The 19064-nt window shown below is 37.0% G+C and overlaps 1 protein-coding gene across 2 annotated transcripts; it reads right to left on the bottom strand.

Annotated features, from left to right (window-relative positions):
* Positions 1–664: 664 nt before the first annotated feature.
* On the bottom strand, positions 665–19034 carry DCAF17 (DDB1 and CUL4 associated factor 17). Of its 2 annotated transcripts, XM_082057026.1 has the most exons (14): positions 18692–19031; positions 17353–17456; positions 15937–16027; positions 14869–15008; positions 14072–14150; positions 13805–13894; positions 11538–11645; positions 10906–11011; positions 7290–7432; positions 5797–5906; positions 5311–5398; positions 3703–3786; positions 2193–2348; positions 665–1395 (listed from the first exon to the last, which is right to left on the bottom strand). In XM_082057026.1, exons 1-14 carry the CDS (start codon positions 18845–18847, stop codon positions 1207–1209), a joined length of 1644 nt encoding a protein of 547 aa, XP_081913152.1. In that variant the 5' UTR covers positions 18848–19031; the 3' UTR covers positions 665–1206. The 2 variants fall into 2 exon arrangements, with proteins under 2 accessions (XP_081913152.1, XP_081913153.1); XM_082057027.1 differs by lacking the exon at positions 3703–3786 and having other exon boundaries at positions 18692–19034.
* Positions 19035–19064: the final 30 nt, after the last annotated feature.

Consider the following 19064-nt stretch of genomic DNA (forward strand, 5'->3'; position numbering starts at 1 on the left):
TATTAGTTTCTACCCATATCATATGGTAGCAGATAATAGACAGGTGCTCTTTCCTGGATAGTAAGTGAAAACTTTATTGAAGCAAGGGTGGAATTAGAGTGTTCTTGCTGCTCTTTATTTCAACTGTTGTTTCGTTACTTTCTTCAATCTTTTTGTGTTGTCCTTTCCACAACTGTATTTTTTCTTTTGCATTACACTTCTTTATAAAAACTCACATCAGTTCATTTTTATAATTCTTCTAGAGCTCTTCACTGTTGCATCAGCTAGAATGAAATACACTTCATTAGTAAAGCTTGCAGTGAAAATAAATATTTGGGTTTAGAATTATCCTGCTCATGATAATGGTGGTAGTAGTGAGCAATCAGATGTTGGCCATCCCTCCAAGAGCTACTCTCCTGAGCCCATCTTTGGTTTGCATTTAGAAACACTCTGTATCACCATGAAGCCTAGGGCCTGTGTTTTGTTCTTGTGGGTGTTTTCTAAATTAAAATTAAAGCTTGCACTCTGCAGAATCTGCATATACCACATGGAACTCCCGTGCATCAGACCAGCTGCACACGGTGATCTGGCTGAGTGTCTCAGAGCTTTGGCTCAGACCGAACAACTCGTGACACAGAAACAACCAGAGAATTGCTTGGTTATATATATAAAAATATATCTAAAAGGCAGTAAAAATACGTAATTTATTAATACTTCTTTTTAAACCAAAACAAACACATCCAGAAAACCTGAGTGATTTTATTTCTCACACAAAACAAACAGAAGGATTTCGCTAAGTGGCTTAGTGGCAACTCTACCATTGTCATACTACATACAAAATCTGTAGTGTGACAGTTACATATATATACATTTTTACATACTTGTTAAAATTAACAGTCTGTATTAAAGTTGCATAGGTAAAACTACAGAAGATGGTACGTGATCAGTAAGTCTGCATCTTTCTCCTTGATGTTCAGTATTTCAATCCAATTGCTGAAGAGAAGCAATAAATTCCACATCTCACATTAATGATGAACTGGCGAATACAGGAGAAGCCATTGTGGACTACAGACAAGTGTACAGTGTTACACAGAAAAAAGAAATAAAACCTCATGTAGTACAAAATGTTAAGATTAAATCCTGCCTGAAAAACAGCAGTTGACTAATTCATATATGAAGTCATTAAATAACATCCAAATCGAAGTCTCTGTAGTTTTTGTTTATGTCTTAAATATATTCAAAAATTCTCCCTCCTTTTTTGCAAAATACTCTTTCTGTTTTTTCATGGCTTGAACATTCATCATCTTTTGCAGTATCACAGACCATTTGGTAAACGTAACAACTGAACCTCCTGTTAGGCTTCTGTTCTATATGTAATACAAGGTCTTTGTCAACGTAAACTTCATGACTGTAAGTCTGAAATGAGAAAAAAAAAAAAAAAAAATCTGATTGCAGTCTCCATTTCCACCATTTGCTAATGCCTGTACCATTTTCCTTCGGGAACAAAAAATATTTAACATTGGTGACCTCCGTGATCAGAGAGGAATTTTGTGTGGATATACGCTGACAACTCTTCCAGATAAAAGACAGAATTTCAAAACTATGAGAGGTTTCCAGCAGGCCTATTTTAGGAGTCTAAGTGCAATTCAGAGCATCTGATTTAAGATCTTAAGTTGCCTATGCAGTCAATGATAAAAGAGGTGCCAAAGCTGCTGAATATTTCAGATCATCTAATTCAGACGTCCACCTCAACTTGGACTGTATGAACAGCCCATTCCAGCTCTTCAAATATATACACAGTGAGGTCCATGCTTAATTCAATGCATGAGTAGTTCAAGTTAAGCTAGTGAGACTATTTACAAGTTGTGAAGTTAAGCTGATGTAACTAGCCAGAGGGTGACTATTCAAGTTGATAAATACTTCAGAAATAACTAAGCACAACCCCTCCCTAGCCAAAAAAAAAAAAAAAGACAAATGAGTCAACCAACCAAAAAACCCCCTTAATTCCCCTTAATTTCAAATTATGGAGATTTTCAGATAAATGAACTACTGTCTGATGGAATACTTAACATTTTTGAGTATTATCTTGTTCAAATCTCATCCATAGCACTTGGCAACACTACTTGTAGATCTGCTTCAAATCTGAACAAAAATGTTAGGTGAAAGGTTATGGGGAAGTGTTAGTGTAAACAAAAGATATGAATTCTCCTTACCACATCCCAGGACTCCAGTAATGGAATACTCTTAAGTAGAATCCCACGTTCATTGCAGTGAAAGTCAAGGTGAGCTCTTCCATCAGCTCCTATTTGAGTAACTGCCACCGTGGATAACAAATCCAATTCATCTTCATAGTCCACAATTTTGAATGTCTTGGCAAAAAGAAAACCTCAAGTTTACAAATCAAACATAAATTTACATAAATTCACAAAACTGCATAGCTCTCTTTCTTTCAGGTGAAAGCAGAATTGGAAAACTTGTAGTCCTTAAGTCTTATGGTCTGATAAAGAAAACTTTGCCAGACTGATACCCAACAGGAATCTTTTCCAACACAAGTTGTCTTAAGGAATTTTGCTGAAATGTATTGGACAAGAAAGTGATGTTCTGAACAATTCTAACCTGAAACTACATGTATTATATATATATCATACAGGAAAAAGTACTTTGAAAGTGGCAGAAAAAACTTATTTAAACTCCATGCCCTGTCTTGAAGGAGACATGTTAGAGACAGTATAGCCTAAAACCACTACTGGTGTTGAAGGGATGGTTATATTAGGGTAATTCCAGTCACATGAACACCTCTGTTCAGGGCTTGCTCTCACTCTACAGAGTGAAGAACTGAGACCGAAAGGTGAAGATTCTGTTAACTTGGTAACATACTCTATAAACTCAAGCCAGTCTTTGTCTTCCATAATGGCATAACATCTACTGGAATCACAAATAAAGTATAACAGCAAGAAAAAAATAGTGTGCAGACTCTGATTTTTATTATGTTTAAAAAAGAGAAGTGGACAGAAATGAACTGCAGACCTTAAGGGTTATATTGCACCATCCTGTGTTTTTACCATAGTAAAATCTATTTCCTCTGAAAAAAAAAAAAAAAAGTGCCAGAAACTGATGGATTTAACTGTTGTGCTTATGTCAATTACAGCTCCAGTTCTAGACAGAGAGCCAAAAAATATCCTTCATAACATCTTGAAGACTCAACACCTTGGTGTGTGGAGATTTCAGTCTCGAGAAGCAGTTACTTCAAGGAAAAGTGTTAAATAGCTTATCCTAGAATCTCATCAAAGACAAAAATATAGTTTAGAGATACTATATCAAAGACTAGAGGAACCTAAGCAGAGTAAAAAATAAATATGCTTCTTTCATTTCTTAAAATGCTTTATAAGAAATGTTTAAAGGAGATGTTTGAATGGAGAAGAGTAATGTTTCTTCATGTTAACATCTCATTTCTGTGTTAGTGAAGTTGCACAGAGTTACAATGGTATCATGGGGCATAAGATCAGTTCTTAAAAGAACGAACTATCCAAAGCTCAAATATCAGGCTAGGAGAAAAGATGACCGAGAAGGGAAATGAAGTACTGAGAAGTTAAGAAGACAGCCACAGAAGAGGAATAAAGAACCCAAAGATTAACACAGCTAATGGTTACAGCCACTGCACCTGAAACAAGAACGACCTCTGGCTAGTTCTACATCCTATATAATCCATGAACTGCTCACTACCTCTTGTTCTGGGTCATCATCCAGCAAGTTAAAACGCTTTTTCACCACTCGACCAGAAGCTGTTACAGTCACAGTGTTGTCCACCTTTGGAGAAAAAGAAAAAAGTGGCTCTAGACTTTGGAGCATTTTAGTTGCTTCCTATCTATTTGGCAACGTATCTATTTCAAGTCTTTCCCTTTCTGACCTTGTTTTAATCCCTCTGATCTTGTTTTAATCATTAGCTATGAATGGCCCTAGCACTACTATCTTTTCTTTACAAGGGCTCATGAACCTGGTGGCTTTTGTTGAGATATTCCTGATGTTTACTTATATTCAAAGGTTGTCAGCCCTGTAGAAGTGGCAAAGGTTCTCAGCTACCATCATTTTTAGCCTAGAAGTAACTGGAGCCAATGCACTGGAAGGCAGCTAAGTCACTACCCTGCTGGGCTTCATTAACACCAGAAATACTCAAAACTGGGCTATCATTTTCTTCATGGAAGCCAAAAGGAAAAGGCATAGCACAGAGAGGATTAGAACTCATATTTCTTTGCTCTTATTGCAACAGAAGTTAGCTAAATGCTAAAAAAAAAAGAAAAAAAAAAAGGCATGGCAAGTCATTGGATGAGAAACCTTATCCTTTCTGAATTCAATGGAAGTTTTATTCCTGACTTAGTGTAAGTTTTTAACATACAAACTTTTATTCTGCAGAAGCTTCAAAATTAGTATTGTTAATTTCCAGGAACTTTACAGTACTCATGAATTAAAAAACTTGCTTTTTTGTAAGACATAACTTTGTATGCTGAAGGATAATGACAGTTCCAGATGATACCAAAAATTTTTCTTCACGAGTGTGGTCTTTAACCTTTTCAACATTTACATTGTCTGTGATTTTTTTGTCACAGAACACTTCATGAAACAATGGAGATGCTTTAACAGCACATTTCTATGAGGAAGTTCTGATCATCCCCTTGCCACTTGGTTCTACTTTTCTACACTCTTCTGACCCACTGGTGAAGTTCTGTTCTGTTCCAGCTCCAGTTCAGCTCACCCAAGCAAGCAGAAAAGTACTCACCATTCCTGCTGGGTTATTATTCTATTATTTTAGTGCACCGGTTTGGCGCAGCAAGGGTTAGATGAATGCCACACTCGTCACAAGGGAGCAACAGGTATACATGGCCAGGAAAAGAACGAGACTTTCGGAAGTAATGCATTGTATTTGTTGTCTTATGAAGACTTACTCCTAAGTTACGAGAGACTTGAAACATTTCCAGCATTTGTATGATCAACTTACCTGAGCACCAGAGCCACACACAATTATCACTTGGCGGCACCTTCTTTTGAAGGAAATCTGTCACCATCTTTTAAGCATGTTTTCTATTTTGTATTAGTGATACATGGTTATATTGCACACGATAAACAATGATGAAAACTAAAGAAATGGCCGGAAATTTCAAACGCTATCCTGAGAGTGTTTCCAAAGTTTTTTTCATAAAGTACAACAAAGACACAGAATGTCTTTCAATGGCCTTTGAAGCAAGCCCATAAACCACAGTGATTAATTACTCAGATACGCAAACCCCTTATGCATTGCTCAAAATCATCTACTGTGATCTCGGACAATAAACTCACACAGTTTTCTCTGTTGGCCACAATTGTAAAATCTTCTGCAACCTCTGTTTGATCTGTATTATTTTTAACTTCTTTAAGCTTCAAGACTCTATGAAAGAAACAGAAAATACAAAATAAGCAATGTGTTCTAACCCACCTAGCACACCACTGCTATATCTATAATTTTAAAAGTCAGGTATATTATAATAAAACATCAGAAATAAACGAAATGGAAATAAATTATTTTTGTAATTTATGTTTGTCAGTAAAAATTTAATGCAGTGGTCCTTGAACATTTTTCATATAAAAATCTAGTGTCACCTGTCCCTGCTCACATTTATACCTCCAGATGTTTCTACGAGAACTTCAGACTGACAAATCAATAAATTTTACAGTTTCTAGGGCATGATGAGTGTTTTGGCCTGCAAATTGCCAAACTACTGAATTTATGCAGTTATGCAACTTCTCCTTTAATGAAAATAAGATTTGAGAAAAAAATGCTCATACTTTATCAAATTTGGTCCCACGTGGATTATTCTACCTGACATATCTGGATGGAAATATATCCAATCAGGTTCCAGTGAACAGCATTTCATATCCTGTATGCCATTTTTTGCCTGAAGAAGGAAGGGAAAACTTAGGATAATAGTATTTCAAAAGTCTCAGAGATCTAATAAAGAGGTAGTACTGAGCTCCTCTCCAGATACCTCTGAAGATTTTTAGGTGTTGCTCCTAATCATGACAGGATGGCAGTGGAACAACAACAACAGTAAGACTCAGTTCCAATTCTCAAGATATTCCATAAAACAGTTGCAACTTTTTAAATATGTAATAAGCAACGATATTGTACCACAGCTATACGTGGTCCTACCTCTCCTGAAACTAAGCAAAATGAAGATTTATCCTACACTCTGCAACAACAGTTCCAGCAATTTGAGTGCCAAACACACAAGATGTGTCAAGACATGAGAAAAGCATTAGCACAAACTTTGACTTGAGCTTCAAACTTCACGCTCAGCCTCTTTTGTGCAAATATTTGTGCAAATAAGTGTGTAAGCCTGGGATAGCTTGTGATTTCAGCTGCTAGTTGGTCAACATCTTGGGATTTTGGCAGTGTTTTTTTGTTGTAAATTTAGCTGACCCTGATCATTCAAACTTTCAAATGTATGAACCCACATAGGAAAAGCTAGGTCAGAAAGGGTTGTACATGTCCCTTGGAATCAAAATTGATCTTCAGCTACGGTTGTGAAAGATCTGTTTTGAAAATAAGATATAGGAGGGGGATCACTGATTTGATCAGGCTAGTAAAAGAGATGAGGACATTTACAGATGTGAAGTTTTTTAGTGAAGAACTAACAGGCCCAGAAGCACTTTGTAATACAAAAGCATCTTTAGGGCAAATCCAGATCCAAAACAAAAGCTGAGATGGAGAGCACATGCAAAGGAATAAATAATGAATATAAATAAACAAAAATAATTAGGAATGCTGGTTAAACTGAGTAATAAAACTTTTCTAAGGGGAGAGAGGGGTTAAACTGAGTAATATAATGTTCCTAGGGAGACAGAGAGAGACAAGGTACAAATCAGGCATAAACTACAAACATTAAAGAAACTTAGTATGCAATTTCTTAAAACTTGAAGTGGTTTTTAGTTATGCCATTTGGCGGGCTGACTACTCAGAAATGCATTAAGATGTTACCATGCAAGGAATCAGGTAATGAGATTCGGCTTGAGCCTTGACTCTTAAGCTAAGCATACAGAGCTGTGTAGCACTGACAGTGCTATGATTGTATTGGAATGAAGGAAACAGTACTAATTCCCAAGAAAATATTTTACACATGACTCCACTGCATAGCAGATGTAACACTGTGGGGTGATCCCTGTGAGAGCACCACACTGGAAAACAAGGGTACTGTAACCTTGAGCACCAGTCAGAAGAAGAGATGAAGACAAACGTGATATACATTCATTTCAGAGATGCCGCTATCCAAATATATTACCAAAGCCTTGTCTTTCAGAGAACAAATATGGAAGACTCCTTTATGTTTTTTCTTGTTAGGTGTGATGATGTAATGCCAAGGATAACCTCCAATTTGAAATGCATTCTCCAGAGAAGATGCTTCAAATAGCAAAGGTGGAGTATCTGCAAATAGTCGGTAATGTTGACACCATTAGTAGCAGAACAACTGTAATTCCACTGATCCTTACAATTCTAAATTCCAATAAAACTACTAATTCTTCAGAACTTTTGAAGACTGATGGAAATAAACTGGCTGTGATCTTTCTTCTAGCACCAGCTATGCTACCTCATCCAGGCACAATCTGCAGTTCCCTGTGGAAGGTTACTGCCTGTCTCAGATCTTCGTGCTGAACTTCTCTGCTCATATGTCTGACTTACTTCATTCCAAATGAGCTGGATTAAGCAAAGATGTAGCACACAATTAAAATTAGTCCAGCTCATCTGAATGAGGACACAGACATGAACAGATCAAAGAGCATATCGAAAGGGTCACTATTCTCTGGGAAAAATAGTGATAAATAACTGGAAGCAGACTAACAGCAGTAATTTCAAAGAACAATATTAAATGCAGAAAGATTCCTAAATCTGAACATTCCTTCTCCTTTTGCATAATGCAATGAAACAGTGTGGAATGCAATCTGTAGCTGAGTTCATAAAAATCACAAAAATCTAGGAACTTTTGCAATTAATGGCAAAAGTCATCTAGTTTTCCTACCAGTTCAGTTGGGATACATTACACAGGTGTAATATGCCACTCCTACATGTCTTCTGTGTACTAAATGAGAAGCATCTTTGAACGAAATGGACTGCATGGAGCTTTGCAACTTCTACCAACAAGCTAAATAAAAGGAATTTCTACAGCTGCTATAACTGAATCAATTTTAGACTAAAGATCAGCTCTTTCTAACAGTAGAGAGCAGTACTGTAAAAAGTTGACAAAATATGGAGAAAATCTAAAATTACAAGAGGCATTTAAACAGACAGAATATAAAAACCCAAGCTGAATTACTGTGAGGAGAACAAGGTTTTTATCTGGACTTTTGTGTACCAGAGGTCTCATCCAAATATTGACTTGTTCTTGTCCTGCTTAATCTAGATAATTATCCGGATCCTAACCAGTGGTGCTAAGATGTCACATGACATCAGAAATCATGTTTACATAGTGCTTCTCCCTTTTCCTTATTTTGTTTTTCCAACAAGCTGGAAAGTGGCTGTCTTCTAGTTGTCTTTTGGACTAACACAAACGAAATGGGAGATTCTGTGCAAGATATAACAAAATATAGGTTATAAAAACAGAGGCATCTGCTGAAAATGTAGAGAACATTGAAGATGGAGGCATAAGCAGAGGATGTACTGATATTAACATCTGTGAGAAAATTTAACATGAGTCAAGATTTTACCCTACCAACATTTTCTTTTTAAATAAGGCAAGGCCCCTCAAAAATTCTGTTAGGTGGACTAAATGATAGCTTTAAAGGTATTTCAACAATGCCTCAATCATAAGCAATATGGGCTGCTGATAAAATATGCCTTTCTTTTTATGTTCATTTGGCAAAGATTTGCAAGATCATAGCCACCTAAACCACCGTCATGGAGTGACTCTGCTGCCTCAAGTCCCTCCTTCCTGCTTCATGTCACTTGCTCTTGTTGCTCAGCACCTCCTGTTCTCATTGTTTGTAAATCCTTTCCCTAGTGTTCCTATTCCCGCTCCCTAGGATTGCCAGTCTTCAGCTGCAGTTGAGCTTCTTTGTTCACCTCCTTAAAACTCTCCAGCCCCGTCTAAACATAAAGCTGCTCCTGGCAGCACTAACAAATATGTGTTTTAAATGAAAAAAAACAACAACCAAACAAAAACCAACCAAAACTCCTGAACCTCAGAAAAGTATTTTCCTCTCAGGTTTGATTTTTTTTTTTTTTAAATGAAATTACTGTATCCTCTAATAATAAATCAAACAACGGTTTTAAGTTCTGGACCTTTCAGAAAGTGCCATAAGAAAGATATATAGGTACCTTCCCATACCTTCTACTGTGACCAAAATCAAATTCCTTACCAGTCAATAGCTATAAATGAAATGGTAGGTACATGGTAGCCTCTAAGTTTTGGTCTCTATATGCTTCTTGGCTACCTAATACACCATAAAACCAGCACTGTAATAACTGCCATCCCTTCAGGCAATTTCTGTAGGGATGGTAGGACTAAATAAGCAGGACAATCACACATAGTTAAATTATAGTAAATACAAACTTAAACTCTGAATCTGTTAACATTTCACTCGCTGAAGCATTACATTTCATTGAACATTCAGTCAGCCATCTCATTCTTAAAAGAAAACAGCTCAAAAACCACAGGAATGCTGCTATCTGCAAAGAGCAGCCGTGGCAAATGGCTGTCACGTGTTCATAACTTCCTAACCACAAACTCTTGAATATGATTCACCATCAAAATATTTTCACCAGTACATAGGCTTTAAATCTCACCACTAAAAACTCCAATGATCTATAAGACATGAAAACAAATCTGGTACAGGCCTCCTATTAAAGCTCCCATGGCATGATTTCTACAGGGCCCCTAACATTAAATTGTGGTTTTGCAGACTGAGACAGGGTGGAAAACGAGAAGTTTCCCTTTGCAGAACCCAGGACATCAATTAGAGCAGCCTATCACTTTGTTTTGATAAAACATTGCATTATAACTGAAAGCCCTCACTATATATTATATCTTTGTGTATTTCCTCAGGTTTATGTCAATCTGTTTTGGTTTGCCTGTTATTATCTGACACTCTTTGCGAACATAAAGATAAAAGGCATTTTTTATGTGGACAGTCATCTGTAAAAACTAATACAGACACATTCAAAATTAAAGAAACAAATAAAAGCATGCATTATTTGATATTGGTGAAAGCTACTATTATTTTTTTAAGTGACTCAAGTGTGAACTTGTGAGAATGTTTTTTAAAGTAAAAAAAAATATTTCAAAGAAAGTCTCAGCACCAAATTCTAATCTCACATGCACCAACAGAAATAATTATTTGGTTTCAGAGCAAATAAAGTCATTACATAAAGCAGAACATTCAGAAGTTAATGATTTGAGGCATAAGAACTGTTTTAATAGATAATTTGTTCTCTCCTCGGGAATGAATTCTGTTGAAACTGGCACATTCCTCACAGCTTAGTATTATCAAAATGCAACTTGGACAAATTATATTCTGTCTCCTTGAATTCCCTCCGCAAGTGAGATTAAACATTCTCACATATTTTGCTTACATATCATATACTGTTTCTGGGTGTTACTAGCAGCAGTCCCAGCCCTTCCTCTTTCCGAAGTGCAGTTGTGTCTCAGAAATAAGGAAGGGGTTTCCATTTCCAGCATTGCTCATAAAGTTTTACAAATAGCTTAGTTGCTGTACTAATTTTCTAGGTAAGTCCTATTTAATTAATGATTGTAATTAGAAGTAAAGCATATTTTTACTATAACATAAACCCAGAAATATAGCTACAGCACAATGAGTACAGTAATTTTAATGTTTTTTCTAGGCATGAAATCATAATTAATCCATAAAAGCCACCAGCCAAGATAATACAAAGATCATAAATACCTGTTATTTTAATGTTAAATGGAAGACCAAATGGATACTTTCCTACAACTCCCACTTGACCATTCCAGTTGAATTCATGTCCCAAATCAAACGGCTGTTCCATGAACTAAAATAACACAGAACAATTTTTACTTTTTACTTGCTGTTTAGTTTCACTGCTCTGTTAGTACTGCATTCTTTATCTTGTCAGATACTGCTTGAAGTCTTATTTTTGAAATAACATTTGTTTTTTTGATTGGAAGAATATAAACTCAGAAGTATCACTGCAGTTCTGTTTCAGATCAATCAATCAATCTTCCATGCCCATCAATTTCTAGACTTGACACTCATCTGTAACTACAGACTAGGTGTGTAAAGAAGAGCACAGCCTGCCCCAGCATTTACATAGCTCCTCTCTACATGTGCCTAAGTGCCTGACTGATGCTGTATCTCTTATGTTTTGCCACCTGTAGCTGGTGTGGGTAGAATTTTCTTCTAGTGCACCCATTAGCATTTCCTGACTGTATATAGATTTAGGAAAGAACTCTGTCCTTTGACACATTCCCCATGTACCTGTGTGGTATTACATGAATATTTATGATTTGTTGCCCCAAAATAGTATGGACTGTATGAAGAATTTTGTATTTCATTACCTGCTCAGAGATGGCCTGGAAGTTATAAAGCCTGACCAGACCCATGCTATACATTACAATCAGGATTCCATTAGAAACAGCAACATCTGTCACACTATTACCAAATATCTGGGAAAAAAGAGGAAGAGAAAAATATTCTAGTAGAGAAGAAGTGATTAAGAGACAGTGCAAAACACTGGCATTATGTCCTTAATTCTGCAATCACTTTAACTTTCTATTCTGGCCAAACCCTATGATAAGTGTTTTAGTTCATGATGTTTTCTGTAACTGGTATGTTCTGCTGAGACTCTGTAACACTTTGCACTGCAGTAACAACACCCAATGTTTGATTAGTCATATTCTGCAAGTAGATTCATTCTCTTACCAGTTCTCAGTATTATCTTCATATTATGTTACCCAGTTATTATAATACATTAATAGATTACATTACCCTACATCCCACAGGAATGTTAGCAAAGCTAACAGCTCAATCTACAGGTACTGACTTCAGATCTTATGTTCTTTCTTCATTGCCATGGTAAAATACTAGTCTAATCATGGCTCTATAACTGCGTACAGCTGTACTGCAACTACATTATCCAGCTGTCACAGAGTACAGGATCCTCTCTGAATCCAAATTAGACAAATACACAAGAAGCTGGCTTAACCCTTTTAATAACTGTGCAGTATTCATTTGTACCACTGCTTAACACATCTCCACTGAGAAAAACCCAACAAACTAATTCTTAATATTTAATGAATAACAGCAGATAAAGTTCCTAATTTTTTTTTAAATAGAGATGCTTGGAAATGTAGAGTTTTCATTTCTTTAATCTGAATCACTATATGAAAAAGCAATTAAAATAGGGTTAAAACAGGCTTTAAAACAATAATTTTTAAAAAAGAGATCCAAAAGCTGTAATACTCCTAAATCTTAACACTATCAGTGATCTTGTAATCAGTTTGGTGCCGAAAGATACATTTACTCCTGAGACCTTGCCTTTTATTTAGTCTTACGGCTCTTTCTCAATACATTTTTTTAGCTAAGGTCTCGGCATCTTCCAGACTCAACTCTGATAGTCTTCCAGCTCTAAACTCTCCTTTCTATCTTGGCTAGCCCAAACTCGGAATTTATTGTGGTGTACCATCTCAGTAAAACTGATGCATTAGGTGTATTCTGCAGTCTCGATCAGTAACTCTAACAGTTACATTCCACTGATCTCTATCAGGCTTGGCATCACATTCACTGGTTGCTTCTTCTGCCGGGTGTATTCTCAAATCCCAATTTCTGCCCTGATGTTATTTCTCGCTGTAACAATTGCTCTGATGAGTACACAGTATAAGCCAATGGAAGAAATACTCATTTAGATGTTTTGCCTACTATGACCATGATGAACCCAGATTGCCATCCCTAGCGTGGTTGAGAACACCTTTGACACTGGTAACATTTTTTTTCGGTCCTAAATACTAATTTTGAACAGAACAATACATAGTGCCCCTAAACTTCCATGGGCCCACCTGAAAAACGTTTAACCCCATTCCTTTGCTTGCCAGCCCAATCTCAATTACAGCCTCCACCCAAGCCAGCACCAGCTAAAACCCACTAATAGCTCTGGACCCCAAATGAGACTGTAGCTCACAAAGCTTTGAAGCCAGAGTCTGCGCGTTTGTACTGTTCCATTTGTAACTTTCATCCAGAGCTCTCTTGACCTAGAACAGACGTGTTTTCACCAGAACTGTAAAACTTGACATATGGCTTGAGGTTTCCTAATATATACACCTTTACTGACGGGCCACAAAATGACCTCAGGAAGGTTGTTTGCTCTTGACTAATACAGCAAGATACATATTTAAATTTTGCCATTCAATATGAATAATAATACAAGTTTGAAACATTTGTAACTGCATAGAGAATTCATAGACTATTCCTAGGACTGGGTCAGAAGCACATCTATCTTTCTTTAAAGAGGTGACAAGAAGTCTACAAACACTTTAGGATTCCCTAATTCTTATGATTGCTGTAAGTAAAAGCTAAAGCCCTTCTACCTGTTGAAGAGAAACCCAATAACAGAATGCATTTGTATTTTCTCTTCTGGTCATTGAAATGAAGAATGTTACCCCAAGTTCTCCTATCAGACACAAGAAGGACATTACTGCTAATTAATGTTTCAGGGCACTATGCTTTTACATGCTGTAAGTATGACTTCTGGAATTCTGTGACAATTGCCTAAACTATGCCTGTTATATAACTACAGTACAGATCACAATTAACAGAGGAATTAACTTACCTTTTTGTTTATTTCTAGCATTCCAATGAATGAAAGAGGCAGAACTTGGAATACAGCAAGATAGAACAATATGGACTGTTGGATACCTGCCTGGGAAGGAACAACAATACCGAATATAGTTATTACACTTGAGGTAAAACAAAACAGTAAAACATCTTCCTCTTCTGCCATAACAACAAAGCGTAATGTCTCCATCTTTGTCCTTGTAATGTTTTTTGATGGATTTTGTAAAAATTTAAGAGTGACAAAGTTTTTCAACAAACTCACCTGCCGTGCTGCTGCAGGGAGCTTATTCTGAGCTGACTTTACGACCATTACCTCTTGAGGAATATCCCAGCTCAGATACCTATTTGTGACAAGAAAAGCCTATCTTAATCATTTAAAAACCATATAATAATAAATGCTACTTCACATAAAATATAATGTACTATAACTAGGCAGATCCCTGTGTCCAGGCAAACTGCTCAGTATCTGATTCGGGAGAGGTGCCTGAGATGATTGCTGTTTGCAATAACGAAAAGCCCACAGCATTGGAAATGTCACTATCTTCATTTTTCTCCTTCCCTTCACAAATTGGTGCTTTCTTATCCTTCAGCTTAAAGGAAATAATTTACTCTGAGAAGTAAAAAAAAAATGCAGTTTATTAGAAGCAGTAACTGTTCTGCTTTTAAAGAGCAAAACAGCTATCCTAGGGAGAAGAATGCAAGTTAAAAATGTCAAACTATTTTTCCTATGTTTTATGACATTTGTTTTACAGCTTTTAAAGGTCCTCTCCTGGTATATTGCTATTGCAATATTAAAGGCTGCAAAATTGTCAGAGAAAAGCCAACAGTAGCCTATTTTTGTGGCTTTCGTGGAACTCGATACCAAATTTGAGACCGTAATACTTAAACCGATGAAATTCTTCTATAAAAAACAGCATGTGGGAGCAGTACTCCAGGTAATGTGCTTGACTAACAAAACTGAAGTCAGCCATAGGATTGTACTAAAATAAACATGATTCCCTTTCTCCAGTACAGTACTAATGATTGTTAATTACATAATGCCTAGTCAGTGTTTAATACCTGAATTTGCAAAAGGAACCAGCAAGGTATATTTTTTCCAGTATTTCTCCACTGTCAGCAGAGAGACGTAGAAGCCAGTTCTGCACTGTCAGGACTATTAGGGACGGTTTATAGTCCGATGGACTTGGTAGCATTTCCCCCTACATAACAAAAGGTTATCAGAAAAAAGTTTGTACCAGGATACATAACATTTTGACACAGTAACAAGAAAACAAAAGTTAGTAAACATTCTTCAAAAACTAAAGGTGGAAAGCTGCCTGATAATCAGATCAGGTTCTCTAAGCTCATGTCTGTGCCAAATAGTCATCTGACTATCACATAATCTGTTGTCACACTTTTTGCAAGGTAGTAACCTTTTGTATAAAAGACCCCTTTTAAAATTTCCTTGCCTTGCAAAAATGAAGTATAACTGCTTATTGATCTAGCTGATACCAGTCTTGAAGAGACAATTGTGTAAGTATTGCAAAATAAGACATTCAGTAGTAACTCGACAGTAACTGCTCAGAATAGCATACACACAGCTTTATTTTAGGCACTTCAAGAATGAGGCTAATATTCCTAAACTCTGTGGACAGTGGATGAGAGAAAAACTCCTCAGGGAGGAGGGAAATTATATAATCTATTAGCTAGAAACAGCAGAACAGCTTTTGGGCAGAGTTGCTTTAATGGGTCTTCAGTTTCTTTGCTTTTTTTTAATGCCAATAGATCTGGTAAAAAATAAAACTCCCACCTATTGCCTTTGCTAATTAAAAAAATAAAGAAAAAATTAAACAGAGTTTCTGTTGTAAGGAATTAGAGTTAGTTGCATAAGCATAAAGGCACTGTTTTTAATATCTTCCACAGAAGCTCACAAAAAAGCATTTGAATGAGCTGTTGAGAAATGCAGAGAAGTATACCTCTAAATGTTCAGTCAAAATAATTAAGCACATGTTGCAATCCTTAAATGACCTAACTCCATAAAAACACTGAGAAAACAATTTGCAGGAAATTAATGCTCTATTCTACATATGTTTCATGAAAAGATTTTTTTTTTTTCCCACAAAATGATCTAGTAAAAAGCAATCTTACCAGTGGACATTCCAATAATAAAGCATCTTCTATTTTTTCTGACTTAGAACACTTTGGCTTTTCATAAAGTATTCTTGGCTCTTGTGCAATGCTGGAGGAATATGATTGCTAATCATTAGTCTACTTTATAAACGATTATCAACAAGCCATTTCATAGAGTTTTGTAAATCCTGCTTTCTCTTTAGGCAAGTCAGAAATCTAAACATCTTATTTTTACTTTGTAAATATAACCTGAAACTGCTCTAATAGGCCTAATAAGCAATAGTTAGTATAACATAATACTTAAAAGCCAACCTCTACATTTTGTGGGTTTTTGTTGTGTGTTTTGTTGTTTTTTGTTTTAAAAACAAACTTAATAGTAACATTCTTACTTTAGTGATATACAGTAAAAAGAAAGCATATTCCAGAAACTAACAGTCATTCTGGAACCTTCCCCTCAAGCTCTTCCCAGGTTGCCTTTCATAATATAAAGGTGTGACATCATGTACATTTAAAAAAAACCAAACAAACTACTACTAGCATAACAGCTTCACACTGTGCACAGTTTTGTCCTCAGGGTGAGGATGAGACAAAGATAAACCTGAAAGATGCCAGACAGGTTAACCCAGTACTGGAAAGCATTCAGACAGCAGGAATAAAAGAAGGCTGGTAAGTAGATTTAGATCCCTGCTGTGATAGATTAATTTAATTAACTCTCAGTGGTTTACACTGACAGAGTAATTTATTGGTAATGTATTGTATGACACTGTCTCAAAATTATTCTCACCACAACTTACTCAGCAATGCAGTTCTCCAAGTCCCTGCTACCTCTCTCGGGAGAGGGACAGGCAAGGACAGGGACAAGGCCAAGGCCTGGTGTGCGCAGGGCTTCCTGACCTCAACCCTGCCTTGTGCTGCCTCCTAAGCTGTGCCTCTGCAGCTCACCATGGAACAGGAGAGCACGTCAGTCAGAGAACTGAGCTGCAAAATATATTAACAAAAAACAGCAAGCACTCGGCACACTGTGCCTTTACATGAAAATAATTTACCTCCCTAATGCAGAATTTATGGACATAGTTTGTCACACATTCCTTAGCACACTGCTAATTTCCAGATCACAACAGAACCACCATTCACTTTGCTTTTTAGTGCATAATTATAAAATGCTGATAATCTTCCACTCCCGTTTAAGTGCTGTGAAATCTGAAGTTATACTGCACCAGTAAGATCAGACTTTCCTTCATGAAAACAAGTGTCACATTAAGACACAACAGCATCTGAATGTAATTTAAGAAAGATTTATGCACCAGGTAATTTTTTGTTCCTAAGTAAATTCCACTCAATTCACAGGGACAACTAAAGTTAGTGACATGTCTAAAACAGAATCAGAGTGTTAAAACTGTAAGCCAGGGTAACTTTAAATTGTAAATTTACTACCTGCTAATACAGCACTGGTAATTGTCCAAGTAAATTCTTCCTCTTTCATAGGCAATAGGAGATGCAGAATGAGTTGTCCAAACATTCTTGAATTTAGTACTTTCCTGTAACAGACAGTGGTTGTAATGGTGATGGGTTTTGTAACAAACCTTGCTTTTGCAAAATATTTGATTTGGCATTTGCATCTTAATAATTTAATTGAACTTTTGCTGTTGAATACATGAAGGAAAATATTTTTTAAAAAAGGAAATCAAAAGAGCTTTTTTAGGGAAATTTTGTCTTTTTAAAAAACAAAATTAAAAGATCTTTTTATTAGCTATTATGGACAGCATACACAATTAATATTCTCTCCTTAGGTTGCCTGCATAAAAATGAAAACTGGCAACTAAACTTTAATGGCAACTTTTAAGAGCAAGAACAAAACTCACCAAAGTGTAAATATGCACTTAATTCTTTTATATGTAAGTAACTGGATTTACTGAACATCTGACTCCATTCTGTTGTTGGTGTTTTGCATGAAAGATAGAAAAATGCGTTTAAAGTTATTTGCAAAAAGCACCTGAAATGTCAACGGAATAAACTGCTCACATATTTTCTTGTGTGCACTAGACAGCAGGAGCTCTATACCATAAAGGAAGGTTCCAGTCCTCCCACCCCAAAAAAAAAGAAAAAAGAAAAAAAGAAAAAAAAAAAAGAAAAAATTGTGTAAATCAGATGTACTCATTTTTATTTCAATAAACCTTGCATGCCCATTGATCAGGCTGCCTAAGTGGACAGCTCAACTGACTTCAAGTAAAATATTTTCAATGTAACACCACTGCCAATTAACTTCCACATACTCACTTTCAATGCATTTCTATCAACTACTGCACGGGAGCAGTAACCATCCTGATAAAAAAATGAAATTCACTTTAGTCTGTAACTGGTTTAATTTCTATTTTTTGTGTAACATAAATTTCCCTGACACGTTAGGGGCATGTTTACCTGAAGACCTCTGCTGATTATCTCATTTTGTTGTGAGAACTTGATACAAATTTAATATTGATGCTCCTTAAAACACGATGAACTTATTACTGGTATTAAGTCATCCTATGGGAATAAGTGATATATCATAAAAGGCTATTTCTAACATTATTATTACATTTAAAAGTGGTTCTGCAGTTTTTCCACAGCATAGTCCTCTCTACACCTCTGGGTCCGAGCCTCATTAACTAAATATAACCATTTGTAACTCTCCTAGGAAGAACTGCAGCTTTTTTCTCCCCGCACTTGCTGGATGGCGTGAGCAGGGGCCTGTGCGGCACCCGGGCTGCGGAGCGCCCGGGAACAGCACTGTTACCTGACACATTATCTGTCTGAGGAGTCCCAGGTTTTGTCTGTGGGCGACACCCGCATCTCTGGCATAGAAGCCGTGGGCCCTGCGGGTGAGGAGGCGGCAGACGCTGCGGGCTCGGGGGGCGGCCCTCCCGCCGGCGGCGGCTGACTGCGGGCACATGGCTGGGCCCCGGGGCACGCTCGCTCTTCTCCGCCGCTTCTGCCTCGCTCCTGGCGAGGCGAGCAGCCTTGCAGGGCCCGGGCCCGCTCCGGATTTCTCTCACTCCCCGCCCTGCCCGGCGAGAGGTGAGGTGAAGCCGGAAAAGGCCCGATTGGCCCCTTGTTCCCCGGTTCCCGAGAGGCGAGGCCTCCTGACGCGCTGCGCCGCACCCGCGCCC

This window comes from Streptopelia decaocto (genome assembly GCF_964273445.1).
Source record: "Streptopelia decaocto genome assembly, chromosome: 6".
Lineage (NCBI taxonomy): Eukaryota > Metazoa > Chordata > Aves > Columbiformes > Columbidae > Streptopelia > Streptopelia decaocto.

Excerpts from the sequence above, each read along its gene's own strand:
- DCAF17 (XM_082057026.1), bottom strand. The coding sequence starts at position 18,847 with ATGTGCCCGCAGTCAGCCGCCGCCGGCGGGAGGGCCGCCCCCCGAGCC. Across the intron at positions 11,646-13,804 it reads TGCTAGAAATAAACAAAAAG|ATATTTGGTAATAGTGTGAC; the intron begins GTAAGTTAATTC and ends CTTTTTTCCCAG. Across the intron at positions 7,433-10,905 it reads ATTTAACATTAAAATAACAG|ATACTCCACCTTTGCTATTT; the intron begins GTATTTATGATC and ends GACTATTTGCAG.